Source organism: Malaclemys terrapin, chromosome 2 (genome assembly GCF_027887155.1).
Source record: "Malaclemys terrapin pileata isolate rMalTer1 chromosome 2, rMalTer1.hap1, whole genome shotgun sequence".
Lineage (NCBI taxonomy): Eukaryota > Metazoa > Chordata > Testudines > Emydidae > Malaclemys > Malaclemys terrapin.
In genome coordinates this window covers 250,852,685-250,879,110 of record NC_071506.1, presented here as the reverse complement: position 1 = coordinate 250,879,110, position 26,426 = coordinate 250,852,685, and the positions used below count along the sequence as shown (strand labels likewise).

Sequence of the window (26,426 nt, the reverse complement as noted above, 5' to 3'; positions counted from 1 at the left end):
CTTCCACACAATGAGTTTGATTCTCCGGGTCTAGATCCTATCAGCCCCCTCTTAAAAATCCACTCCTCAAAAAAAGTCCCACCACATCCTATGATTTCTCATTTATTGTGTGCCAGAGCATTTCTCTGACTAGCACTTCTGAAATAGTTTTATACTTTCCATATATATGATTCAACCTGGTTACTTAGAGGTTGTAAATTCTCCTCTGAAGTGCAAGTTTTAACCTCAATCTTGGCTGTAAGAAGAGCAAAGGCATCCACCTCCCTTTCCACAGCTTTTGCTAGTGACAGCTGTCTGCAAAGGGCAGATCAGCCTGCCACAAAGGGAGACTTTCCTTTTGGGGGTGGGCTCAACCCTGTTCCCACTGAAGTCAATGGGAGTTTTTCCAATGACTTCAATGGGAGCAGTAAAAAGTCCCTGGAGACCAATTTTGCAACCGTTATTCACTCAAGCAATCCTTACTCATGCAAGCAGCCCCACTAAAATCAAAAGACCCATTGTACATGCTCCTTCCCTTAATATGCCAGTACTTAGCAGCAACTCCAACAGTCTCCTGATTACTCCCCTCCCAACAGCTCCTGTTTCCTTTGGCATCCACATCTACAGCAAAGTCCACACCCTCTATCTCCCAAAAATGTTCCAACCAGCACCCCATGGGAATTTATAGAATTTGAATCAAAATACTTGTAACATTAATTTTAAAAAGCAAAGCAGAAAATTAGAAAAGCAGTACAACATTTAGACATCAGAAACTCCCAACTACCTCTTCATTTTACGAATATATGGACACACATATTAGGCTATACAGCCCAACAGTAAGAATTTTTTAGGTTTGGTTTGCTTTTTTAAACATCAGTAAGAACTTTTACATTAATTTAAAAAACAAAAAGGCTGTAGCTATTCTCCCTGTAAGACCATAATAGCAGCTCTCTCAGTATTAGCTTCAAGGCCCTGCTAGCCCTCTAATACAAGGTCTATATATTCTAGCTGGCTCCTGCTTCCCACACAATCTAGGGCCCTGATTTTGCAAACACTTATGCACATGAGTAACTTTACACATGTGTAGTCTCATGCAATTCAATGGGACCATGCACAAGCATAAGCATGTGAAGGATCAAGAACTTTGAACGTGAGGGAACAAGTTGTCACCACCACTCCTGCCCCTCCTCATCCAGGTTTGTACACCAGATACATACCTCCACACAAGCCAATTTCCATTCCCTGCCTTCCCACATTGAAACCAATAGCTACCAATAGGGGAAGGGAAAAAATAGTTTAAAAAAAAAAAAAATTTAGCTACAATATTAGAGCAACTGGGATCTGACATTGCCCCAGTAATATAAGCAATCACCCCAGCACAGCAGAGAGAAGACACCATGTACTGGAGTTATAATATCAGTTCTGCTGCCGTTTTAGCTAGGTCCTGTCCAACAAACAACAAAACAAAGATTTGTAATTACCTGCTAGGGGAACCTATCATAAGATTTAAAATGTTTTATATAACATAAAATACTACACATTTTAACAAGTCTGTGCCTTTAAGAGAAGAAAGGCTACTAATCCTACTCCAACACAACTCACATTGCCCATGTTTGTTAATCCCAGTACATCCTCCACTACTTTTCTGCACGCTCTCCCTTTTTGTTACGCCATCTACGACATTACTACTGCCCACTTAGGAACTATCCCACAGCATGCTCAGCAGGCCTTGGTGACTACACAATCTATTTCCCTCTTCAAAGCAAATGCACTGGGTAATTTTTGGCACAAACATTGCTAACAGGGATGTCAATCAACAATGCTCATCACATTCTAGTCAAAATGCAAAACTTTCTTCTTCACCCTTACTTTCCTGCTAAGCAACACATAGCACACAACAGATAATAGTCTTCTTTCTTCTGGAAGGTACTCAGATACCATGATGATGGGCTCAACATAAGAACCTGAATAGAACAGAAGCAAAACCAAATCCTTCTCAGAGAAGATTCAATCTATTTCAAATTGCTGTAGTTTGGCTCACTGGGATAGGGAAGGTTCTTCCCTAGATGATTACAGAGGGAACAAGTATAAAAGGCCCATATCACCTGACTGAGCTCCAAAATAGAACTCAACCATGGAAAGGAAGTAGCCTGAAGAATATTACCTCCTTGCCCCACAAATACAGATGACCAGAGATGGAAAGGAAGCCATCTTATAGGGGTCTGCCATCACTACACCCAAGTATGTGGAACTGAACAAGAAAAATGTACTGGATAGAGGGGGCATAATGTTTCGGCACACAGCCAAATAAGCATAGGGAGCTCTTTGTTTCACCACTACCACCCATTTAGGGGATAGCTGAACTAATTCCTATGGAGAAACAGAAGGAGCAGACTGAGAACTGGGAGTAGCAGTGCCCTACTATAGAGCTTTGATGGGGGGTTGCTTTTTGGTCTTCTGTAGAGGAGTCTCTTGTTACAGAGGCAGGAAAATTTTACTCACAAATTCCCTAACTTTAGTTTGCATGTAGCAATGTAGAAAGTAAAGAACAACAACAAAGTATGCTACTTATACCAACAGACTAGATTTGTCTGTGAAGAGATCCTATTAGCTATTCAGAGATGGAGTAAAAAAGAACAGTATACAAATAGTCTCCTTTACATAACCTCCCAGTGACTGACCTTGGACAGGGAATGATTCCCCTTTCTATCCACAGTTTCTAATTCATCATTTTTGTTTCAAAGAAACCTTACAGCCTTTATAAGCTGAATCACCTTTAACTCTCACATTTCAAGTAGTGGTGTTGTGCAAAAGCCTGATTTGCCTCACTTCAGCAGACAAGTATTGGCTGCTGCCTAACTTTATCAGGGAAAAACCTTCAGGGTAGCTACAGGTTCCAGGTTTTTCTTTCCAAGACTCTGTAGCCAAACAAAGAGTAATCTGCCACAGACAGAAGCCTTTGTTTGGTTCTTTCTACTGCTTGGGGGAGAACACCTGAAACTCAAAAAGAAAAAAATAGTGTAACTGGACACAAAGAGAAGATTCTTCTATGTCACCCATTATGCTTCGAACTCTCTCAGTCTGCACCTGATAATCACCTTATTTTCATTCAAAGCCCTCCTTAAAAACAGATTTCTTCCACAAAAACTTTAAAAAATCCTCCACACCAGTTTGTGACCCACCAGTGTATTTTGTAACTGAATTTTGCTGTCCATCTATTGTACTCTATGTTTTGTACAGTGCCCAGCATATGTGGAGGACATTCAGTAAGTTAATAATGATAATATTCAAGCAATTGTCATGTAACCTTGAGTTTTCAGAAATCTTGATTCCCAAATCCAGACCCAAGACCAATTAACAGGGGAAGCCTTAGGGAGTCTGGAGAAAGTGGAAATAGAATAGTATCCTAGATTATCTCAAATCCTGCCCCCTAGAAACAGTGTAGCAGCAAGACTTAACTAGAGGAGGTTGGAAGGCGTTTCCCTGAAGCTTAATGAGAAAGGGAGCCTTCACCCACTTGTCTCAAGACATTCCCTCTCAGAGAACCCCTTAAATAGAAATCCTCAGCCCCATATTCATTTCTCTGAGAGAGCATTCCTACCACCACCAATCCTCTGCTTGAGTATAGCTAGGATTCTCCAGATATTAATGGGGATACTGAATATGTTTCAATAACTGATATTTTGGATAACTGGGCAATTTTCAATGTAATTAACAGATGGTGGAGAACATGACAAATACTAATTTTGTCAGCAGAGGATCCAGAAGCAGCCAGGAGTAGCAAGCCACTTCCTTTTAAGATCTTCCCAGCTATTTCATAGGCCTCTTCCATATGGGCTGGAGGCAGAAGGGATCCAGGAGAACTGGATCTCCTAAAATGCCCTTCTTGTGGCTAATCAGCAACCTCCAGCAGGATCTCCCACCCAAATCCCGTACAGGCTTCCTTCACATAGGCATGGAGCAACAAAATCAAGGAAGCCAAAAGGAGTTGCTCCCTTTTACTGGCCACTTCAGAAGCCAACCAGCAGCTGCCAACAGGATCTCTACCACCCTACACTACCTGTGGGCTTCATCCACAGAGGCCGGACACAAAAGAGACAGAGGATCTAGGAGCAACAAATCCCTTTCAAAGCCTACTTTCTGAGCCCTGGTGATGATTCCTCTTTCCCCCTCATGATATCTCTGGTACTTCCATTAACACACTTCCTTCTTTCCTTCAATGGATAGCTCCAAATCACAAAACCCCAAGAAAGCAACTTCCCTACTTTATTTTCCGATCATGACTCCAGTAATTACCTCTTGGCTTTGATCTCCATTCTCCCCTTCACATGCTTCTCGCCCAGCTTTTACCATATCAGTTATTCCCCTTCCCCACTCACTTCTCCTCTCACAAACTCCTAGTCACCTCAACAGCATTCTTTACCTTCTGTCTTCCACTGAAGTTGGTCAATTGGAGTTGAGGAAATTCAGCACCTCATAGGATCGGGCTCACACATCCAGATCCTACAACTGGATCCATATGAGCACAGGAGTCTGTCCACGCAGAATCAATTGCAGGATCCAGCTCTTAGCATGTAGATTCCCTAAAGCAGGTTACATGTCTTATTCTATGCATCTGATCCTCAAGCCCTTATTAGTGCAAGTCCAGTGGCATCAACAGGATATTTGCAAAGCACTTTGCAAGTTTATGGAATAAAGAAGAGTAGATTCTTTTACATTTTGTTAAATGTGGGGCAAAACCCTGAAGTCCTTAGTCAGAGCCTGATCCTGTAGGCCCTACTCAGGCAATGCTCCCAGTAGAGTCAGAGTTTTGCCTTAATAAGGGTCAGACTTTTAAAGACATTTAGGCACCTACCAATGTAGTAGGTAGGTGCCTGGTAGGATTTTAAAAGTTCCTGTCTGTCTCTTTTGCCACCTAAATACCTTTAAAAATCTGGCCCTAAGTACTAAATCATCCGTCCAAATGTGTCCTAGAAGAGGAGGAAACTGTGGAAATACAGGCTAGTCCATGCACATGTGGAGCAAGATGAACCTGGGCACCATCTCCTCAAAGTAAAAGCATGCTGAAGCACCTCTGCAAATTTGGGACTGCAGGTTTTGAAAGGCTGTGGACCTCAGGGTACAGCTGGAGCCAGCAGTGAGTATTCTGCATTACATTATCCCATCTCCTAAACAGAATGCACAATGTCAGATTAAAATTTCTGGCAGAAAATTTCAGTAGACCCCACTCCATATCCTACTTTTTAGCAGCTCCACTTAGTCCATTCCAATATCCTACTTGTCTCAGCTTTCAGGAATCTCCATTTTCACTAGCACCCATTTGCTACATCATTCCATAGGATCATGGTTTTGGTCTCTCGGAAGCTTAACTATTATTAATAATTATTAATAAGTGTTGTCATTATGCTTATCATCCTTGTACCTGAGAGCCTCACAGACAGACATGGATCTACCCTTACAACACTGTTTTGAGGTAGAAGTAGTAGTATTATTCCTATTTTACATGAACTAAAGTACACAGGAAGCTTGAATGGTTTACTCAAAGCCACATAGGAAGCTCATAGCAGACCTGAGATAGAGTCAAGATCTCCTGAGTTCCAGTCCACTATCTTAACAACAAGGCCATCCTCCTTTCTATGCACTCTATGTCCTCACTACCTTTTTATGGCCATGCACTCAGCCCTCTCTAGAAAAACCACCCTACCAATAGAGAGCTAGAAATGTTTCATATTTGTACTACAATAGTGCCTAGAAGCCTCAACTGACATCAAGCTCCTCCGCCCCCTCCCCCCATCACACTTGGCACTGTACAAACAGATAAGAGACAGCCCCTGTCCTGAAGAGCTTGCAGTCTGTCTGAATAGATATGACAGAGGCACAGAGAGGTAAAGTGACTTGCACAGGTCACCCAGCAGGTCTCCCAATTCCTTATCCAGTTCTCTATCTACTGGACTACACTGCCTCTCAAATTCCATTTTTCAAATTCCATCCTCAGTTTTCTACCCAACTCCTTGCCACCCCATTCGGAAGTGCATGATCCAGCCATGGGAAAGGATGGCAAGAGTTGTTCCTTAGTCTGTTGGCTTTGAGGCCATTTCAATCAGAGAAATAAAACTGATTCTTAATTCCAACTGGATGTCTAACGTCATAATTAAAAACAACAATCCTCATCAGTGCAAGCTCCACTGAAAGAAAATGTGTTATAGCTTAAATTCTCACTCAAGCTGAAGATGAGAGTACAGAACTGGTTTCCAGAAACTAAGAAACCGCTAAACTCACAGAACCTGATTCCACTGTACTTATTCTTATTAAATAGCAAATTGCCCAGCAAGTAATCCCATTCATTCCAGTGGCACTACTTGCAGAATATTCTACTTCTAAGGATGAATGAGGATGGCAGAATTAGGCTCACAGTGAATAAGATTTTCACTAGTAGAAATGGGCCTATCCCAAAAGTTCAGACTTGATTCCAAACTATCCCAAAGTTCAAGGCAGGTGGAAGATTTGATCACACAGGGAGGAGGTGTTGATTCAATTCCATCTTTAATTATTGTTGAAAATATGCAATTTCTAATATTTGAAATCATTGTTTTTCTTTAATAATTAATTCTGATACCAACATTCATGGGCTGTGCCTGCCAACGGAACAGATTTATTTTTAAAAGAAATGTGTAAAACTACTAACATCAAAACAGATTTCTTCCATAAATCCCAGCCCACTAGAATGAAATTTGATAAGTGAACTGTTTTTCAGTGTCTCAGTTACACATTTACCAGTTGACCCAGGTTTTCTGGGGGAGGATTTTTTTTTTCCTTTCCAGACATGTGCATTAATTATGAATTAAGAGGCCCAATTCTGCAACATTTACTCATCTTTGAGTAATGAGTAGCATTTACTCATGTGAGTAGACTCATTCACAAAAACATCCAAGGCAGGAACAATGGCCATCAAGAAAGCACACATACAGGAAAGAGCTCTAGGGGAGGAAATCGTAATGATCTCTCACTGTCCCATGAGGGGAATTGCTCCCCCATGGAAGAAGCCATAGGGTAGGCTCCAAACTTGCACACTTTGCACCAAATGTGGGTATCAGAGGAAAGACAGAGGCACCTGCATGAAGCATTATCTGCAATGACTCCTAGCTCCCAGGTCAATTGTAGCTACAGGATTGGGGGCAGGGGCTCTGCAGACAGAATAATGCAGCCTGGGGCTATATTATCTTTACTGAGGATTCGACACAAAGTCCAGGCGGTGTGTGTGTATTTGGGGTGGGAAGATGTGTATCTTCCCTTTAGCCCTCCCCTGGGTATGTGTAGGCTGCAGCTGACAGCAAACTTCCCACTGCGGATAGACAGTAGTGTGCTAAAAATAGCAGTGTGGATGATGCCGCTTGGGCTCTCAAGCCCACCTGACCCCATACATCTGAGCTTGGGTGACTAGCCCAAGTCTCCACCAGAGCCACAACATCCGCACTGCTATTTTTAACGCACTAGGTTGAGCCCTGCTATCATGAGTCTGTCTACCCAGGCTGAGAGGTTCACTCCAAGTTGCAGCAAAGACAGATCCCCAGTCTCCACTAGCACGGAGCCCAGACCATGCCGAAAGGCCTCCACAGGGTCTGAAAGGGGAAAATGGTGCTGCTAAGGGAATTGAACAGTGTTTAATTTAAGCCAGGGCTGAGCCCTGGCACCTCCTAGGTTTGGTGTGTCAGTAATGAAAGTAAACGAATTGCTTGAGTCCCGACACCTCTTTCATTACAAAGTAAGCACTAGAGGGTCCTGTGGCACCTTTAAGATTAACAGAAGTATTGGGAGCATAAGCTTTCGTGGGTAAGAACCTCACTTCTTCAGATGCAAGTAAGTGAGGTTCTTACCCACGAAAGCTTATGCTCCCAATATTTCTGATAGTCTTAAAGGTGCCACAGGACCTTCTGTTGCTTTTTACAGATTCAGACTAACACAGCTACTCCTCTGATACTTGAAAGTAAGCACTGACGCTGACCCTGTTTTGGTGCAAAAGGTGGCGGAGATCTGTGTGCACAGATCTAGGAGTGCAATCTGAGCCATTATATTTTAAATTCAATTACCCTATTAGTATTATTATCTATCTACTATAGTTGCCACTGATATTGCATATATTGTTACTCACTATTGGTTCACATGCTTCCTCAAATGGCATCTATTATGATATTATGCTTAAAGTGTACTCAAAAATTTTAAAAATAACATCTCCAGCTTAGATGCTTTTGATCAAGGACACTGTTTAGTAAATAGCAAGAGCCCTCTCAAACTCTATTAGGAATTTTCATGTATTTATTGCTAAGGATTTCTACACTGACTGATGTAAAGTAAGTTATTTAAAGGCCCAATGCTGCTCAAATTTAATTCAATGGCAAAATTGCCATTTATTTCACTGGGAGCAAGATCCGGCCCCGCCAGTCCCTTAAATCCACAACAGGGGCCCTCTCCTGTAAGGTGATAAGCACCCTCAACTCCTGTTACAGTCAATGGAAGTTTAGGCAGTAAGCATCTTTCAGGATCAAGTGCTACATATTCTTAAAACAGTTCTCTGCTTAATAAATAATGAGCTTTCTTTATAAGGATAAGCAAAGAGACAACCTTTAAGTGTATATAGAATGGTTTCATTCTTATGTAATAAAGGACCCCCCTCCTTGTTTCATTAGAAACAGCTTCATATAGCAGGACCACCATAAAAGACAGGACAGTTGTCTGCTAGACACAAATGCCTCAAAATATGGTTCTTGGGGTTTTTTGTTTTGTTTTGTTTTTTGTTTTAAAGCAATTAACCACATTCAGTTTTAGAAATTGTGCATTTGACACATCTGCTGAAGTATTTCGAAACTAACAGCTGTTGTTACAATCACATGATTATGAATTGGTTTTCAAGGAGGGATTCAGGTTTCATTTTTAATGTCTGTGAACATCAGCAGTAAAAAAAATTATACAAAAACTATCATTGCAAATATTTTTCTTATCTAAAAATTTGAGAGAAAAATTAAAACTTATGAAACAGGAGTAACAGGACTAAACTGAAACATGTCTGGCAGGCAAATATTGTGCATTACTGTTCCAATACACAAGTAGGCTGGGACCTGATCCTGCATTCCTTGTCCATCCAAAACTCAGTAGGAATTCTGGCTGCACAACAAATACAGTATCAGATCCCTCATAGGTTCCATGGCCAGAAGAGACCATTGTGATCATCTGTATAACCTGACCTCCTGTATAACACAGGCCATAGGACTTCCCCAAAATAATTCCTAGAACACATATTTTAGCAAAACAGAACTGGAATCCTAAACTGGAATGCTTCAGATATCCCAGTCCTGGGTCTCTTTTGAACAGAAACTGTCAACAGGCTGAATCATGCCAGTTTGCTTGATGGTTTTATGATGCGCACAAGTGGAAACTAGGATAAAACTATCAAACTCATCCCCCAGTCCTGCTTCCACTGATGTCAGTGGATGCAGTATTGAGCCCTTGTTCTCACTTGTAAGCTAGTCCAGACTTTCTCAAATGAGGCCACTGTGGCCGCATGCAGCCACCAAGGGCTTTTCTTGCAGCCACAGCCTCCTGGGTAGTGACTTGAGGGGCAAAGCAATGTCCTCTACTCCAGGGTCTCCAGCAGGGGTTGGACCCTGCCACCTTCTGGAGCCACAAACACTGTAGGAGCAGGCAACCAGTGTGAGTTCCCCACTTTCCTGGGGGCGATGGGGCTTGGGCTTTGGCTTCAGCCCTGGGGTGGTAGGCAGCAGGTTCTGTCCCCCAGCCACAGGGCTTCAGGCTCTGGCCACGGACTCACCCTCCTCACTTCACCACTGGCACCCGCTGTCTCCAGCCCCCAGGACCCGAGGTTCCAGCCCCAGACTCACACACCTCCATTGCTCTGATCCCGCTGCCTCCTCCATCCTCCCATCCAGTCCCCCATCACCCCTGGCCCTCCTGCCTCCTTACCCACCTCACCATCCAGGGTTTAATTTGTCCCCCAGCTTGGATGAGTCTGCTGTGCAAAGTGATATTAACAAATATACAAATATCACTTTTCACAATAGCAGACATATTAGCGATCAAGTCTAAAAAAAAAATCAACAAAAAAAAGCAAAACATGCAAAGCACCTTATCTGTGTTTCTATTCTATTTAGGTCCAGTAAAGAATAGGGACAACTGTACATTATTGTTATTATTGAGTCTGCAAAAAAACACTACATAAATAAATTACAATGATTTGGACATGTATATGTGCATATTTATTTGTTTTTCTTAAAGTTACTTAAGTATTTTAAGAAAAAAATGTCATAGCAGCCACCAGCAAGAGTTGGTGGCCGCTCTCTGAGGCGACCAAAAAATTTGTTGTGAGAAACCCTGAGCTAGTCTACTATTTGATCTCAGGACATTGGGGTGAAATGCTAGTTAGTGCATTAAACACATTTCCTATTTTTAAAATTAGTTATCGTTCATCTAAACCACATCATTGTTTTCATTTTACTTAAGTTCGAAAAGTCTATTTTTATATTTTCTTTTTCTAATTGTTAGGTAGTTGTAGAGACATTGCACTTCTTCCTTCAGGTTTGTAAAGTGATCAGAATTTCAACTAACCAAATAGCTTTATACTAAGTTAATCAACCACAAATGTTTTAAAATAATAAAGTAAAGTATAACTGTGCTTGGAGGTTAGGGGTGTTTTGTTTGGTTGGTGGGTTTGATTTGGTTGATTAGATGGGTTTTTTTTGTTCACTCTCTGAAAACAATAACCTTCTTTAGGCATTTTTTTAAATAGCAAATATAAGGCCTGATCTTGACTTTAATAGTTTTCAGAACTGTTTCCAAAAGAAATGCAATTTGTTAAAATATTCGGCCCCATCCCAAATCCCTTAATCATGAGTAGTTCATATTCAACCAAACAGTCCTGTTTCACAAATGAGGACAAATTGCATCAGTAAGGACAGCAAGATCAGGTTGTGTATACCCTGGTTTTGTGGAAGACAAAATCAAGAAGTATACACAGGCATATAATACTATAAAAGACTTACTTAATGGGTGTTCCGTTCATGGATCATTTGCACAATCAAGCTCAACATTTCTTTAACAAGAACTTACATATAGTGACACGGTTTGGTTCAAAATTTATTAATAGAGTTGTACATGTTTTCTTTGGGTCTATAGTGCATTTCAGGAAAACTACCAGTTTAACAGACTTGGAAAACAAGTATTTAAAACAAAATGCTTACAGTATTCTAATTAGTTCATCAATACCATAAAATAAGTAAAGTTGGGTTGTATTATTCATCAGTTCACACGCCTGACAATTCTTATTTTGGTTTATTAAATTCCATAATAGCAATAAGTCTGAATTTCTAGGTGGTTGCAGAACACATCAGATGGCTGCAAGCATTCAACAATTTATAAACAACTATCACAATATATACCTGCTTACCTTTTGAGTAGGATTTTGCTTTACAATATTAGCCTCATTTAAAAGTCCATTTATTAATGATTCCTCATGCTTCCAAATACAATTTTATTTATAAAATAAAAAATGTTCATTTATACTGCCCAATTTTCCTTTAAATACAAATGAATTGGAATTTGTAGGAGAGCATATCAAAGGTATCCATAGTCTTAAAAAAATTAGCAATAAAATTGCAGTCGAGCAAGACAATATGTGTGTGCTATCCGAGGGTATTGTTAAACTTCCAAATTTCACCCAGGAAGATACAACAGACAGGGTGCCCAAATATGATTACAATGAGAACTATACAGTAGCTACATATTGACTAGTTGGAAGCCTAAGCAACAGGTAAAACAAAAACAAAAACAAAAAGTCTTGAGCGGTCTCTAGAAGAATTCCACAGATAAATGCTGAATATTAAAAAATTGCAGATATTTTATTTTCTCATTCAGCACACTGTGCCTAAAATACTTGTAGCTTTTATGAACTTAACAGGAACCATTCATATTTTAAAGTCTTTCTGTAAAGCTGTAAAGTTTTTCTCTTCACCTCTATCAATGAGATCAATATTTCTACTCCAACATTGTGAGACACCATTATAATGGCAAAGTAAAATGCTGTCCTTCTACCATCAATAGTTTAAACACACAAATTAGAGAGGAGCAGACTGTAAACCCTAGCATTTGGTCTTTAAATGCAACACCTGCGTTATTTTTCTCCTTCATAAAACTGCAGTGGGGGAGGGAGGGAAGTAAAAAAGATTAACTACAGACTCGTTCCTGGGTTGGGGGGGGGGGTATGATCCTCCTTTCCTCTCTTTTCCTGGCATAGCGACTATGAAACGAATCGTGCAACTACATCTCTTTTGCTGTGAACATGTCAGTTCGATAAGCAAATGCAGACTGGCCTTAAGGTGCAAATACTTTAAGTGCAGACTAGTGAAAGTCACCCTGGCCATGTGTTGTGGTCTGGTGCCTGCACAAGAGGGCTGTGGCCCCGATCGGCCGAAGAAGGGAAGCGCTTTACCTGCATTCTGGAGGGTCTCGATATTCTGTGGCCTAGTAGCAAGTTCAGCAACCGTTTGCACGAACTGAGTTCGGGCTTTTTGATACTGCTCGAAAACTGCAGGTGGGAGAGGGGGACAGAGTTAGCATGAGAAGAGATCCCGAGCCGGGCCAGTCCCTCCCGCCCCGCACACGGCTGGAGCCAGGGGCTCGCTGCGCCTGGCCCCCAGGGTGGCAAATCCGATAAGGAAATACCTTGTAAGACCTGCCTCTGGCTCATGGCTCCGGGTGGTGGAGAAGCTCGCGAGTCAATGGGAGGGGTTGAGGGGGCACCTGGCGCTCTCTACTTGGGCTACCAGCGCGGCGCGCGAATCCCCTCACGCTGACTCCCGGGCTGAGCAGGGCCGCGCCGGACCAGGCAGCTACTGCCTCGCGCTCAGCCTGGCCCGCGCCGCGCCGCGCCGCAGTGTGTATCTTCTCCTAGGTAACCAAACGGAAGCCGGGCGCCGGCGCGGGGCGGAGCCGCCTCCGCCGGGTTGTGACATCAGGTGGCTGACCCCGCAGCCGAGCGCGCGGAGCTGCTCCCCCCGGGACACGTCGCGCACGCGGGCGGGGGCAGCCCCGGCCATGGACACAGAGCGTGCGGGTGTTTGGGTGCTCGAACCTGCTACGCAGATCCGTTGGGGGCTGTTAGCAGCGCATGTACATAGTGGGGAAAGTGCAATGAACCTGCTGGCTGCTTAGTCTGTTTCGAGCTATAGACGGTCCATACACTGCACAGTGCATAAAGTTAAACAAGTGCGTAAGTGCAGGATCCGGCTGTCCTAGCGGACACATTACATATCCAACATAAAATGTATGGCATGGCTTTCTACTATAATGACATATACACCATATCATGTATTTTATCGCATCGTTATATCGTGCTTTTATTTATTTCATTGCCTTTTTTCTCCCTAGAAGAAAAGCTGTCTCCCCATTACCTGTTTGCCTTTGTGTGTTTTGTGGAACACGCACATTAATTAACATAAGAATGGTCATAGTGAGTCAGATCAATGGTCCCCATCTAGCCCGGTAGACTGTCTTTTGACAGTGGCCAGTCCCAGATGAGATGCTTCAGAGGAAATGAACAGAACAGGGAAATTAACCCAGTGATCTATCCCCAATCCCCTGGTTCCAGCTTCTAGCAGTCAGAGGTTGAGGGACACCAGAGCATGGGGTTGTGTCTCTGACCATCTTAGCTAAGAGCCATTGATGGATCTATCCTTCATGAGCCTATTTAATTCTATTTTGAACCTTTATACTTTTGGCCTTCACAATATCCCCTGGCAAGATTTCCACAGGTTGACTGTGTCTTGTGTGAAAAAATACTTTATGTTTGTTTTAAACCTGCTGCCTATTAATTTCATTGGGTGACCCCGATACTTGTGTTATATGAAGAGATAAATAACTCTTCCCTATTCACTTTCTCCACACCATTCATGATTTTATAGACCTCTGTCATATCTCACTCAGTTGTCTCTTTTCTAAGATGAACTGTCCCAGTCTTTTTAATCTCTCCTCACATGGAGCTGTTCCGTACCCCTAATTATTTTTATTGCCTTTCCCTTTACTTTTTTCCCTTTTCTTATATATCTTATTTGAGATTGGGAAACCAGAATTGCATGCAGTATTCAAGGTGTGGTCATACCATGGATTTATATAATATCATTATGATATTTGCTGTCTTATTATTTATCCCTTTCCTAATGCTACCTAATTCTCTGTTAGTTTTTTTGACTGCTGCTGTACATTGATCAGATGTTTTCAGGGAATTTATCCATGATGACTCCAAGATCTCTTTCTTGAGTGTTAGCAGCTAATTTAGACCTCTCCATTTTGTATGCATAGTTGGGATTATGCTTTCCAGTGTGCATTACTTTGCATTTATCAACACTGAATTTCATCTGCCATTTGCTTGCCCAGGCACTCAGTTTTTGTGAGATCTCTTTATACCTCTTTGCAGTCAGCTTTGGGCTTAATTACCCTATCTTGAGTAATTTTGTATGGCCTGCAAACTTTTCCACTTCACTGTTTACTCCCTTTCCCAGATCATTTATGAATATGTTGAAAAGCACAGGTTCCAGTACATATTCTTGGGGGACCTCACTATTTACCTCCCTTTACTGTGAAAACTGACCATTTTTTATTCCTTCCCTTTGTTTCCTCTCTTTTAACCAGTTATTGATCAGTGAGAGGACCTTCCTTTTTCTCCCATGACTGCCTAATTTGCTTAAGAACTTTTGGTGAGGGATCTTGTCAAAGTCTTTCTGAAAGTCCAGTGGATCACACTTGTCCACGTGTTTGTTGACACTTTCAAAGAATTCTAAGATTGGTTAGGCATGATTTCTCTTTACAAAAGCCATGTGACTCTTCTCCAATAAATCATGTTCACCTAGGTGTCTGATAATTCTGTTCTTTACAATAATTTCAACCAGTTTACCTAGTATTGGCTTATTGGTCTTATTACCAGAACACCTTTTTAAAAAATTGGTGTCACATTAAAGTTATCCACCAGTCATCTGGTACAGAGGCTGATTTAAGATAAATTACATACCACAGTTAGTAGTTCTGCAATTTCATATTTGAGTTCCTTCAAAACTCCTGGGTGAATACTATCTGATCCTGGTGAAGTATTACTGTTTATTTTATCAGTTTGTTCCAAAATCTCCTCTAACAACACTGCAATCTGGGACAATTCCTCAGATTTGTAATCTAAAATTTGCTATCTATCTATCTAATCACCAATATTTCAACTATATATTTAAGTGGCAAGTTTTAGGTTTTATATATATATATATTCGGAGAAGGAGAGAGTCATTCTAAGTCATTGTAGTATATGTAAAATAATACAGACATTTCTGTCTTCTATACATACACACACACACACACAAGGGGTCCGATTTTAAGAGGTGCTTAAGACCCTCAGCTTCATTTGAAATTTACTGTGCTCATGACCTATAAGGAAAACATCTCCACTGTTTCTGCTTGTGCTAGGCTCCAGAGAAGAAAGATTTCATCAAGTTATGAGATTTTAAGTGCTTCAGTGAAAGCCACAGCAAAATCCTTCCTCCCCCGAGGGAAAGCCTTTAAATGCTGTTTTAAAATTAATCTCAAATTAAGGGATCTCTTACCCCCTCAACTGAGTGAGATTTAGCAGGTCTACTTTTGTGGTTTAATTTAAAACCCTGTTTGCTTTCATTACTTCTGGGTTTTCCCTCCGCTTTATTAATTGGAGGGGATGAAAACGTAATGTGTTTAGTGAAAATCAATATCTCACAAGAACTCGAATGGCATTTTAACAAAGTCCAGCTGGGTCTCCTGCAACTGTTTAAGGTCTTCACAAAAAAGATTTAAGCATCGGAAACAATTTGCCTTTGCCCCTCCTTTCTCTGTAACTGGATTAAAGAATGAATCCAGTTTTAAAACATTTACTTTTAAAAAAGGCAATCGGCAGCCTCTGCGTTTGCATGCTGCTCTCCGCCAAGCAGCCGGGGGTTGAAGCCATAGCCCCAAGCCGGAGGAGAGAAGTCCCCTTGGACAAGCAGGGAGGAACGGAACGGAACTGAGCTGTTCGAGGCGCCAGGCGGGCGCAACTACCCACCCCCACGCATCGCCTCCCCCCGAGTTCGAGGCTTTCTGGAGCCCTGGTAAAGCGGCGGAGTTTGGGGAGGACCGAAAGGCGGGGGCGGCTCTGCAGTAAGCAACGTATAGACCTGGCTCTTGTTGCTCACAAGAGCTGCACCCCACGGGCCCGATCCTGCGGGCGTTCCCTGGAGACTCTCCCCTGCCTAAGGTCTATAGCTCTGGTTACCCTCGGGGGGTTCCGCGGCACTGCGCGCAGCAGCAAGCACGGCACTACGCGGGGGTAGTGCATGTTTCCAGGCTCGGGCTCTCCTCCTTTCACTTCGCTGCCCGAGCAATGTCTGTATTACGAGAAGCGTCCTATCTGGTGGTGATTCCCTATGGAGACAAACAAACTGCCGGTGCAGCGCCTACTGAATCCTCAGCTCAGCGGCAACCTTGGCCCCGGGCGGGGGGGTGACTTCGGCATGCCGACGCTGCTGCAGGCAGCGACCCAGCCCGTACGCGGCTGCTGCTAGTTTTGGTGACCTCGCTAATCCCACGTTTGGGGTTGGCAGGAGACCTGCTGCCAGCCACTTGGCTGGAAAAGCAGCCGCTGCTCCACTGAGTGTCTTGCATAGAAAATAAATCTCCATCGCGGCGACTCTTGGCTGACCGCTCAGCAAGGAACAACTTCGGGTGGCTTCCAAGTGCTGCTGCTAAACCGCTGGGGAAACGCCTTTTCTGTTTGTTGGGAAAGCGGGGGGGATGTTTCTCGCTATAGTGAAACCGCTTGTTGCGTGTGTCACTGTCACCTACTGGCAGCCGCTGGCGGAGGGGGGAAGCAGGGGAATTAGTATTTTTTGCACCCCTAGGACAACTTGTACTTCAAACAGATCAGTCACAGTCATAACGCTCGCCCTTTACTGGCACCGGGACTCCCCCGCCCTGCCCTCTCGGTCACGTCACTGGAAACATCAGGCATTTGCTCCATTTGCGCAGGCTAAGAAGCTCCGACCAACCCTCAGGGGCGGGGGAAGGAGCCGGAGCCTCTCCCCGGCACCGAGCCCTTTTTGTCAACTTGAGGTTGCTCAGCAGCACGCGCAGCTTGTCCCCGCGAGCCGCGGGCAGGCCGCTCCTTGCCCCAGGCTCCGGCGGGGAGAGACCAGATCGGCTCCCCCAGCCCCGGCACAGGCAGGAACAGAGCGTGAGCAGCCGCCTCGGAGCACAGCCGACAGGCGCACACCGCGCGGCTTGCTCCGGAGCCGTTTCTCCCCTCCCCTCCCCTCCCCTCGTCGCCAGATCGATGAGCTAGGCAGAGCCCTTCGCCGTCAGGCCCTGCGCGGGCACTTTGTTCTGTTTCCTTTACAAGAATCGCAGTGAGATTAAAATCACCCAAACCCCCGCAGCAGCAGCGCGCAGCTGGCTGATGAGACTGTGGCAAGTGTCGACGCTGAGCCGGCAATGGGGCTGCGCCGCGCATGTGCAGCCGAGAAATAAATTTTGTTTTTTTTGACTCGCTTCCTTATGATAATGCAATATGTGTACGCAGCACACAGTTGTCTGGGCACACGTACACAGGCTTGAGGGCTGATGTCTTAATTAATAAAGAATAATCGATTGTAATTTCGAATAAAAGCTATTGCCTTTTTCAGGAGCAAGTTAAGTAAGGGGGGCGCCCACGTGGCTTCTGCCGTTCAAAACTGGGGTTATGAGAAAATTCCATTTCTTCCCCTCTAAAAGAGTGGGAGTTATTTACTGCATATGTCTGGAGAAAGTTTGTTCCGAGCATGAGGCTGTCAGTGTGAGAGCTTAATGCGGTGCATATTGTACGCGATAGAGTTGTCTCTCTGATAGCTTTTGGTAATTTCTAATGCAGTATCTAGGACTAAAACCAATAAGAAAGGTTGTATTTGTTGGTGACAATGGAGTAATGTACAGATGCCAGTGGGATGTAAGCAACAACTTTCTGTCTTCATCAGGTATGCTGCTTATCTTTGCGGTTTACAACATTCATGGTGTTTTTGTTTTTTTTTTCAAAAAAGACTCCTTGCCTGAGGAGGTTGTGAAGGCTAGGACTATAACAGCGTTTAAAAGAGAACTGGATAAATTCATGGAGGTTAAGTCACTTAATGGATATTAGCCAGGATGGGTAAGGAAGGGTGTCCCTAGCCTCTGTTTGTCAGAGGGTGGAGATGGGTGTCAGGAGAGAGATCACTTGATCATTACCTGTTAGGTTCACTCCCTCTGGGGCACCTGGCATTGGCCACTGTCGGTAGACAGGATACTGGGCTAGATGGACCTTTGGTCTGACCCAGTACGGCCGTTCTTATGACTCCAGATATTAAATTATTAGATAACCTAGTCACTGCATTGGACTCTTAGGGTACTAAAACTCCAGTACTAGAAGGATACGATGTTTGTGAATTACTCTCTTTAATGAGCTCCATGCCAAGTATCATAATTACTTTACAAATTTGGAGTCTGGCTTTATAAATGATCTCGCAGAACTAAGATTATATTTATAAATAAATATAACCCCGGAGGTCATCATTATAGCATCTAAAGTAAACAGTAGGATTGAAATGTGAAATTAAGATTGACAGAGTTTGAACATACCTAGGTTGCACACCCTGGTCCAGATTCCTTTGATGGTGATTCTAAATAAGTTGAATATCTGTGAACAAAACTTCTTACTTATATAGTATTTAACCCAAATATTGGCCAAGTTACTCCATGTCCGATGTATTTCAAATTCTGATGGATAGTATAAAGCTATATAGCTCAAAATGTAAAACAAAATCTCATCATGATTTTGGAAACTGTTTCTGTTTGTTTGTTTGTTATTCTTTAAGGCTTAAAATGTAACAACTACGATGAAAAATATTACTTATGACACGAACGTGTTATCTGATAAGTAATAAGAGAGGTTTTTAAATACCTTGCAGTTGAAAGAAGTTATTCTTTCAGCCTCATTTAAAAGTTTAGCAAAGTTTACCCAGGTTTTAAGAAAGTTATATTACGTTAATAAATAATCCGTGAAATCTGTTCAATTGCAAATAAAATGGACTGAAACTAACAGCATTATCCACTACAATCAACTGTTTCAATGCATATTTAGTTCAAAAACTTCTACTTAAAAAAAAGTGGCTGTATGTTTGGCTCCAAAAATAAATAGGACTCGTCAAATGAGACTGTCAAAGAGGTCATTTGTAACAGAAAATATTTTGGGAAATTGTCACCACGTGTATTTGACAAAGGCAACAGCTGTTAAACACATTTCTGTCATTCTAATTTCGGGTTCTTAAGTTAAATTACAAAAATAAACGAACACTAATGATTTATGTTCAACGTTTTTTAAAGAAGTAAAGGTGTTAATTACAGATATAATTGATTTGGCTGGCTAAACAAGTCAAGTGTTCATAAGATATTAAGAAGCCAAAATTACAATAATAAACATATCCAAATATCCCTGCTCTATTTCGTTCCTGTACGTTGTGATGGTCTACTTACATAGATAGTAATAAACTATGAAAAATTGTATAGAAACTCAGTCTAGAGACATCATTGATTCTTGCAAAAGTGTTCCAGACAGAAAGTCATTTATGGAAATGACGTGGTTGTCAGACCTAATTGCTTGGCTTGTGAGTGCTTATAATGGAAAACCTGTAGCCTTAGGCATGTTAACGTGATAGCTGATGCATTACTGGTTTCAAGTTTAAAATAAAACAAGAAACCCAACCATTATTCAAGTGAATCGCGCCAATTCACATTAATATGGATGGTCTTTAATCTTGTCCCTTGATTCATTAGAAGATGCAGTTCTCATGAGAAAATGAGATGATATTCATTTCAACTCAGTGCACAGCACAGCTGTTGTTGGCCTGTGCTTTTTTGAAACACTGAAGAAAAAAACTTTTCACGTGCTTTACTTTCTTATTTGTGTCAGTGAGGATACATTGCAACAGGTTGTTCAGTTCCCTGTATGAGATCAGGTAAGTATTTCTTATATCCTCTTATCGCTTAAATTGTTTTTAAATTGTGCGAAGTTTGGAGGTAGCGTTTTTTTCCCGGAAGGAGTCTAAAATCATCACACATATATGGTTTATTTAAATGGCATAATTGCTTTGGACTATATAGGTAATTATATATTCACAAAGAATGAGAAATATATCAAGACTGCTTGAAATCGAGTTACATTTAGTTGATGGATTTATGTATTATATTTTCCTGGATTTGTATTATCACCTAAATGCAACAGTCTTAAGGACTCCTGTTTACGACTTCAAGCTAACCCGTTAATGCTTCCAGTGCCTGAGAAGGATTTAAAAGTTGATGGCAGAACTTGCAGCTCCTAAATCACATTTTCTATGTTCCTTAGAATTATGTAAAGTTACAAGAATATAGCAGAATTCCTGCTACTCATTAGTCTTGTGTAGTATTTATTTGCTTGCATTATACTTACAACTTATCTTAGCAACCAGACTTGTTTAAGTTTGTTAATAACTGCTTTGAGTATTCAGATAGGTCCGCAAAATGACGTTTTAGTTGCCTAGTGTCGCCATCACTTAAGTCTTAGCAGGTCTGAGGCTTTGGTGGAAATAGTGATGCAGAGAGCTCCTGGATTTCCTCTGTGGCTTAGAGGTTAACGCTGTTAACTTCAGCTGATAACTTTTCCCCAGCGAAGTGAATTATTATTGGTATTTAGGGTGTCCGGAAAACTAAATGCTTTCTTAGAGAAGAATATATTGGTCTTGGGGATCGTCATGGCATAGTGTTTCCTATATTAAAATGTAGTCAACGAGTCGTTTTAGTTCATTAATTAACTTTAACATTGGCTTGGCCCCCAAGTTAATTTTACAGAGACTCAATAAGAGAAGTACAATTAGAACAATATAATATTCAATTTCTCCTAAATGTTGAGCTATACCTAAATAGAATAATTTTATGGGTCCTCTTCTCAGATTTTTGTCGATAAGTTTAATTTACAAAATCTTTTAAAATACATATATTTTTAAAATAATTTTGTTGACTGATGCCAGAAACCTAAAGAAATGTCAAACACGTTAGAAATTAGTCATTCCTTTCTCATGACTTGAAAAAGCAACATTGGCATTTTAACAGAGATTTGTAAAAGGTATTGAATCGTGTACATTTGCTTTGTGGAAGTTAATACCCGGTCACAGTACTAATTCAGAGAAAGGATAAGAATAACGACGTAACAAAATAAATATAACTAAATTAAAAGGAAGGTAAAACAATACAAGTCAGTTTACATAAATGTAACCAGCAAATATAACCTCGTAGTCCTGAATACTTTATTCAGACAGAGGCAGACACGTGTGTATAGTTACATCACTGGTTTCCTGTAGAACCTTCACAGCTTGGGCAGACACAGAGAAGAACATGTTGTGTTCCAAAACTGAAAGAAGCCTTAAATTACTTTGAGGATCTGAAACCAATTAGGTCTTTTTTTGTGTGTCTATTAATATGTGTGAGTGTATAATTTGAGTTACGGCTGAAGACTGTTCGTGTCTATCTAGATAGAGACAGAGAACGTGCACAGAGAGAGCTGAGATATATCCGTACGTTGGTAATGTAAAACAATGGTCCCAGACAATGCGAAGTAAACGGAGTCTGTGCTAATAAGGCGTAGAGGTTGGCACGCCAATATTGAAATCTTGACCGCGAAGATCAGCTTTGTGTGTTACCTAGCGAAGACACAAAAGCACACACACGTTATTCCTTCAATTGCTGCGTGTAAGGGTGGGGGCAAATAAATGCCGCGCCGACAGGATAAGATACCCCGATCTGCGAGAGAAAAAGGAGGTGTAACAAGAGGCACCAGCAGCAGAGCGGGCTGGAAATCGCTGTCGTGTGGTTGCTATTAGCAACAAATCAGCTGAACAGCTTGCGAGCTCTAAGCACCTAGCAGGGAGGTGGCAAGGAAAGCGCCGGGAATAGCGAGGCCACCGCTTGTTGGGCTCACTGGAGTCACCTAGAGAGCATGGAGAAGGGGACTACGCCTGGGAACCCCGCGAGGCAGCTGCCAAGGGAGGGGAGGAAGGTACTCCTACGACAGGCCCGTGTTACTGGGTGCACACACTTCCAAGAAAGGAAAAGCCAATCCACTTAAAGAGAGACAAGATGGCAGATCCCGTCACTGCATAAGTGGATTGTATACCCTCCTGCATGGGAGCTGTGGTCACAGTCAACGCAAAGGAGATACGATGTCAGTGCTTACAATGTGAGGTTATCTATCCGCCCCTCAGGGCATAGAGGGCAAAGTTATATACACCCCACTCCGAGGATAAAGAGTGAAGTTATATATTATCCCTCCCTACCCATGTCAGGAGGGTGAGGTATTATACACCCCTCTCCGAGCACGGAAGGTGGGTTGCATACACGCCTCTCCATTTGTAGAGGGTGACTTGTACACACCTTTCAGAGCACGGAGTGGGAGGTTATCTGTTCCCCTTCCAGTGTCCGTAGGGGGTGGCATGCTTAATCCTGTTAGGATCAGGTTATAGACACCCTTCTGCGTACGTATGTGATTAGGTTATATGCAGCCCTCTTCATACTCGTTTGTCATCGCATTTCCGTGTCCTTCCAACAACCTCTTTCTTTCCTCCCTCCCCCCCTCCCCACACTCAGGGTGACCCACTGCGAAAATGCAACTCTGTATTTCCGCGCCCGGCGATTGAGGCCCCAAGGCTCAGCCACAAACTGGGTCTCCTGGGAATTTCCCAAACTGCCACCTATGTGCAATCAAAACCTCTAATGACTTCATTCCAGCACGAGCTGCGGCCTCACTAGCACCAAAAACCACCCCTTGCTAGAAAGCAGACGTCCTCCTCACCCACTCGCATGCACAGTCCAAGAGCAGCAGAAATAATGTTACCAAGAGAATTATTTTATTTTAAGAAGAAATACATCTGAGCCGAGGGAGTTGCTTTATGATTGCTTGCTGAGGCTACACGAGAGGCAGAAATTGTATTGCATAGGTTTCACCAGGCGCCCTGATGACATTTTTCTCTGATCATTCGAACATCTCCATCTGAAAGCAAGTCCTACGGTCTGTCAGTCTCTGAGGCCTCCACTGCAGCAGCAGCTTCAGAGATTGTGTATTCTCTTTTCTAGTCGATCAAAAAGTGCCTGGGTAGAGAAGGTTCCTGGCGATCATTTTCACCGATTCAGAATTGAAGAGTTAAAAATGTCAGTGCTGAGGGAAATGTCAATGATCGTTATTCTCAGCAAAGGTCAGAACAAGACAGAAAGAGCATTTCCAACTAATTTGGGATTTGAGTCACTCTGTAATTTCACCACTGTCGCTGGGAAATAGTACCAGAGGAAACTTTTTAGGGGGTAGTTTTTTATTTTCTTGTATTATTAGCTGTGCGATTTTAAATGCTTCTGTATCATAAAGGAGATTTCATTGAGCTTCTTTGTGCGAAATAGTCGCTACAGGGGAAGCCACACTGCAGTGGAAAATGTAAATAGCATCAAGGTAGTCAGTGGGGGAAAGAATTTGCATTTTTTTTACAGCGATCAAAAATACAGCCCTTTGTCTCTGTATCTGAGGTGCGATATTCAGCAACGTGCCATTAAAATACAAGCACCAAATGGCATCTCCAGTCACCTTCGTTTATTCGGGGGGAGGCCTGGATTTCTTCAAATGGCCCCTGCCTTACCTTTGGTCTGCTGGAGCTTTTTTTCCTATTTTTGCCGCTGGATGCAGGCAGAATTTGGAGGGACCTCCCTGTAAGCCAAATATTTCGCGTTCGAAGCAAGTCCCATGGAGAACTGAGACTGCTGGAGCTGCGCGGGTTGCTCTAAACCAGCCAATGAGCATTGCCACCCCGCGCCCCACCCATTCACCTTGTGGTCAGGAGTTCACTTTCCCTCAAAACAGGATCCTCTTTAGGGCTCCCAGTAGCATCGTAAGGAAACACGTGTGAGTGTGTGTGGGGACTCCGTGATTCACAGACTCTGGGATCTGCGTGTCCGTGGGTCACGGCTTCTCACGGGTATTCCTTATTACACGGATCAGTGCGCTCTGGTTATTAAATAAACCCGTCTCTCTGTCTGTGACTTGGTTGCATTGCACTCGTGTCCCGGCTTGGAGTTATGTGTGAGTGTGGACGGCGATCGGTGCCTGAGGGATTCGTGTCCTCCACGCAGTGTCACCACAGGAGAACAGAAGAGGAGCAGCTTTTTCTTCTTTCCCTTCTCCAGCAATGCCCAGAGAAATGTGGGGTTAGTTGATCTGCATAGCCTTGGTTGGAAAGAATGCTTCTTTCGCAGAATGAGCAGGGACCTGCAGCTGGGAATGGCTCTCGTTCTGGAAATGGTTATAGCTGACCAACATTGTTTATTTGCTAACGGTGGCCGCTGGGAATTATTGCTTGTATGGCAAATATCGCTGCTTTGGCAATGGCTATTAATTTGCCCAGGATCGCTACTGCAATGGGTGCTTTGGGTACAGTTACCGGGGAGAAAGATGGCAACTGGCCATGGTTGGTTCTTTGTTAAGGGATGAATTTAGCTGTGGCTACTCGTTGGGCAAAGGGTTACAGGGGGCAGTGGTTGCTACGTGGCGACCGCTCATGATCGCAACTGGCAAACTGGCAATGATGATTTTCAAGCTACTTGTAAAAAGGGTGGGTGCTTTTCTCTTGCTTTCGTTTCCCCGTTAGCTCTCCGGCTTGCGATGGCTGTGCAAGGAGCATGTGTCTTTCTGTGGCCTGGCGGCTGATCAGAAGAAATGTCAGGGCTCCCCGCAGCGTCTCCGCTTCCCGATTGCTCCGTCGCTCTCTGCCTTGTGCGCGGCCTGAAAATTCCCATTTGAATTTGGCGGTAGAGAAGTGGGAAGTTCACCCAGCGAGCGGAGCTGCGCAGGCGCAAGATGGCCTCTTCCTCCGGTATGAGCCGCCGCAGCGAGGAACCTTGTACGCTTCAGTGGAGGCATTGAGCAAACCCGCAGCGGACAGAGTGGGTGGGGGGAATTTGCAGATGCCACATATTTTCTTTGACGCTCACTGCTCCAAATGAAGAAGCCAATGTGGTTATTTTCACATAACCGCGCGTTAATGCGGGAAAATAATACCCCCAGGTAACGGCAGGGCTGCATTTCACCCCCTGTACCCTCCAAAAAGCGCAAAACAATTCATTTTCGGCGCTTAACACCGCTAGTTTCGCTTCCTCCAAATTCGAGAAGGAAAATATGTGGCAGTCACCACATGGAGGTACGGGCATCAGTTTCAGTGCGATGTGCTGATGAGAGAGAGAACTAAAAAAGGCGCCGGCTGCATGGCTCCTATTAACATCTGTAGCGAGGCACACAGGAACTGAAAGGAGAACGTCGTATCCCCAATTCGGTATCCAGGCTTAAGCACCAAAATCGCCTCCGTGGCTCTCTTCATGGTTTCAAGCCATTTGCATGCTGCAGCCCAGCTTCAAAGCGACAGCACAGAATGCAAGTTTCTTTCTTCTTTTCGAGAAACGAGCCCCAAATGTCTTCGTGGGCCCCCCTTTTTTTAGCCACGCGTTTGACATTTTTAAATGCATACAATTAATCGGTGCATTAATAAATATAGGTATTCAAATAAAGTACGCAGTGAGATGACACCCGAGACTCTGGAAGGTGTTAGGGTTTGATCTTTTGTCTTTCTGTGACTCTTCTGTTTGATTGCAGAAAAGGGAATGCAAGAAGCAAATCTGGAAAACTACGATATCAGAATTTGAATTCATACGGCACTAAAACAGCTGTCCCGTTGGGGTTTCCTGACATGGTAACGATTTTAAGATCGGAACACTTAATGTCTTCAGCCCCTTAGATACACCTATAAATAATTGCAAAGGCATTCCTTGTATAGGACCTATTAAGAAAAGGCGAAGAAAAAGAAACTGCCTATACAGTACTAAAATAAAGGAAATCCGTTTCAAGTACCCAGAGTAGAAGCAAGGACATTAAAAATTAACAGCGGAAACAGGAAACGCTTATCTACGTAAACATTGTCTCAGAATTTGACAATATCAAAAGTAGGAAGGCAGAAGGTGCTTGCACGGAGCAAAACTATCAGAGTCCTGCCCAGGTAACTCACAGTGTAGGTTGCCTTTGCTTTTCTCTGTCTAGCTAGAAAACGGGAGCCCGTTGTACTGTACATGTGCATCTAAAAGCACCCGATCTTTGTGAATCTGTTTGGTGGTAAAGGTCGGAACTGCAAGAGCTCACTTGTGATGTTTTGAAAGGTAATAACCAGCTATATATTAGGAGAGGATACGTACAATAGATTCAGAGCCAGGGTCAATATGAAGGATCGCTTGCAAGTCATAGAGCTGTAAAAAACTAGAGTGTTCACGCTTTCCCC

At 42.9% G+C, this 26,426-nt stretch overlaps 1 protein-coding gene across 1 annotated transcript in view; it reads right to left on the bottom strand.

The window, feature by feature from the left end:
- Positions 1–12,975, bottom strand: part of SPAG6 (sperm associated antigen 6) — a 53,535-nt gene extending 40,560 nt beyond the window's left edge. The window contains exons 1-2 of the mRNA XM_054020675.1: positions 12,709–12,975; positions 12,476–12,571 (exon numbers count right to left, since the gene is read on the bottom strand). Coding sequence (XP_053876650.1) covers positions 12,476–12,571; positions 12,709–12,733 — 121 coding nt within the window. The 5' untranslated portion in view covers positions 12,734–12,975. The remainder of the gene's footprint in view (positions 1–12,475; positions 12,572–12,708) is intronic.
- Positions 12,976–26,426: the final 13,451 nt, after the last annotated feature.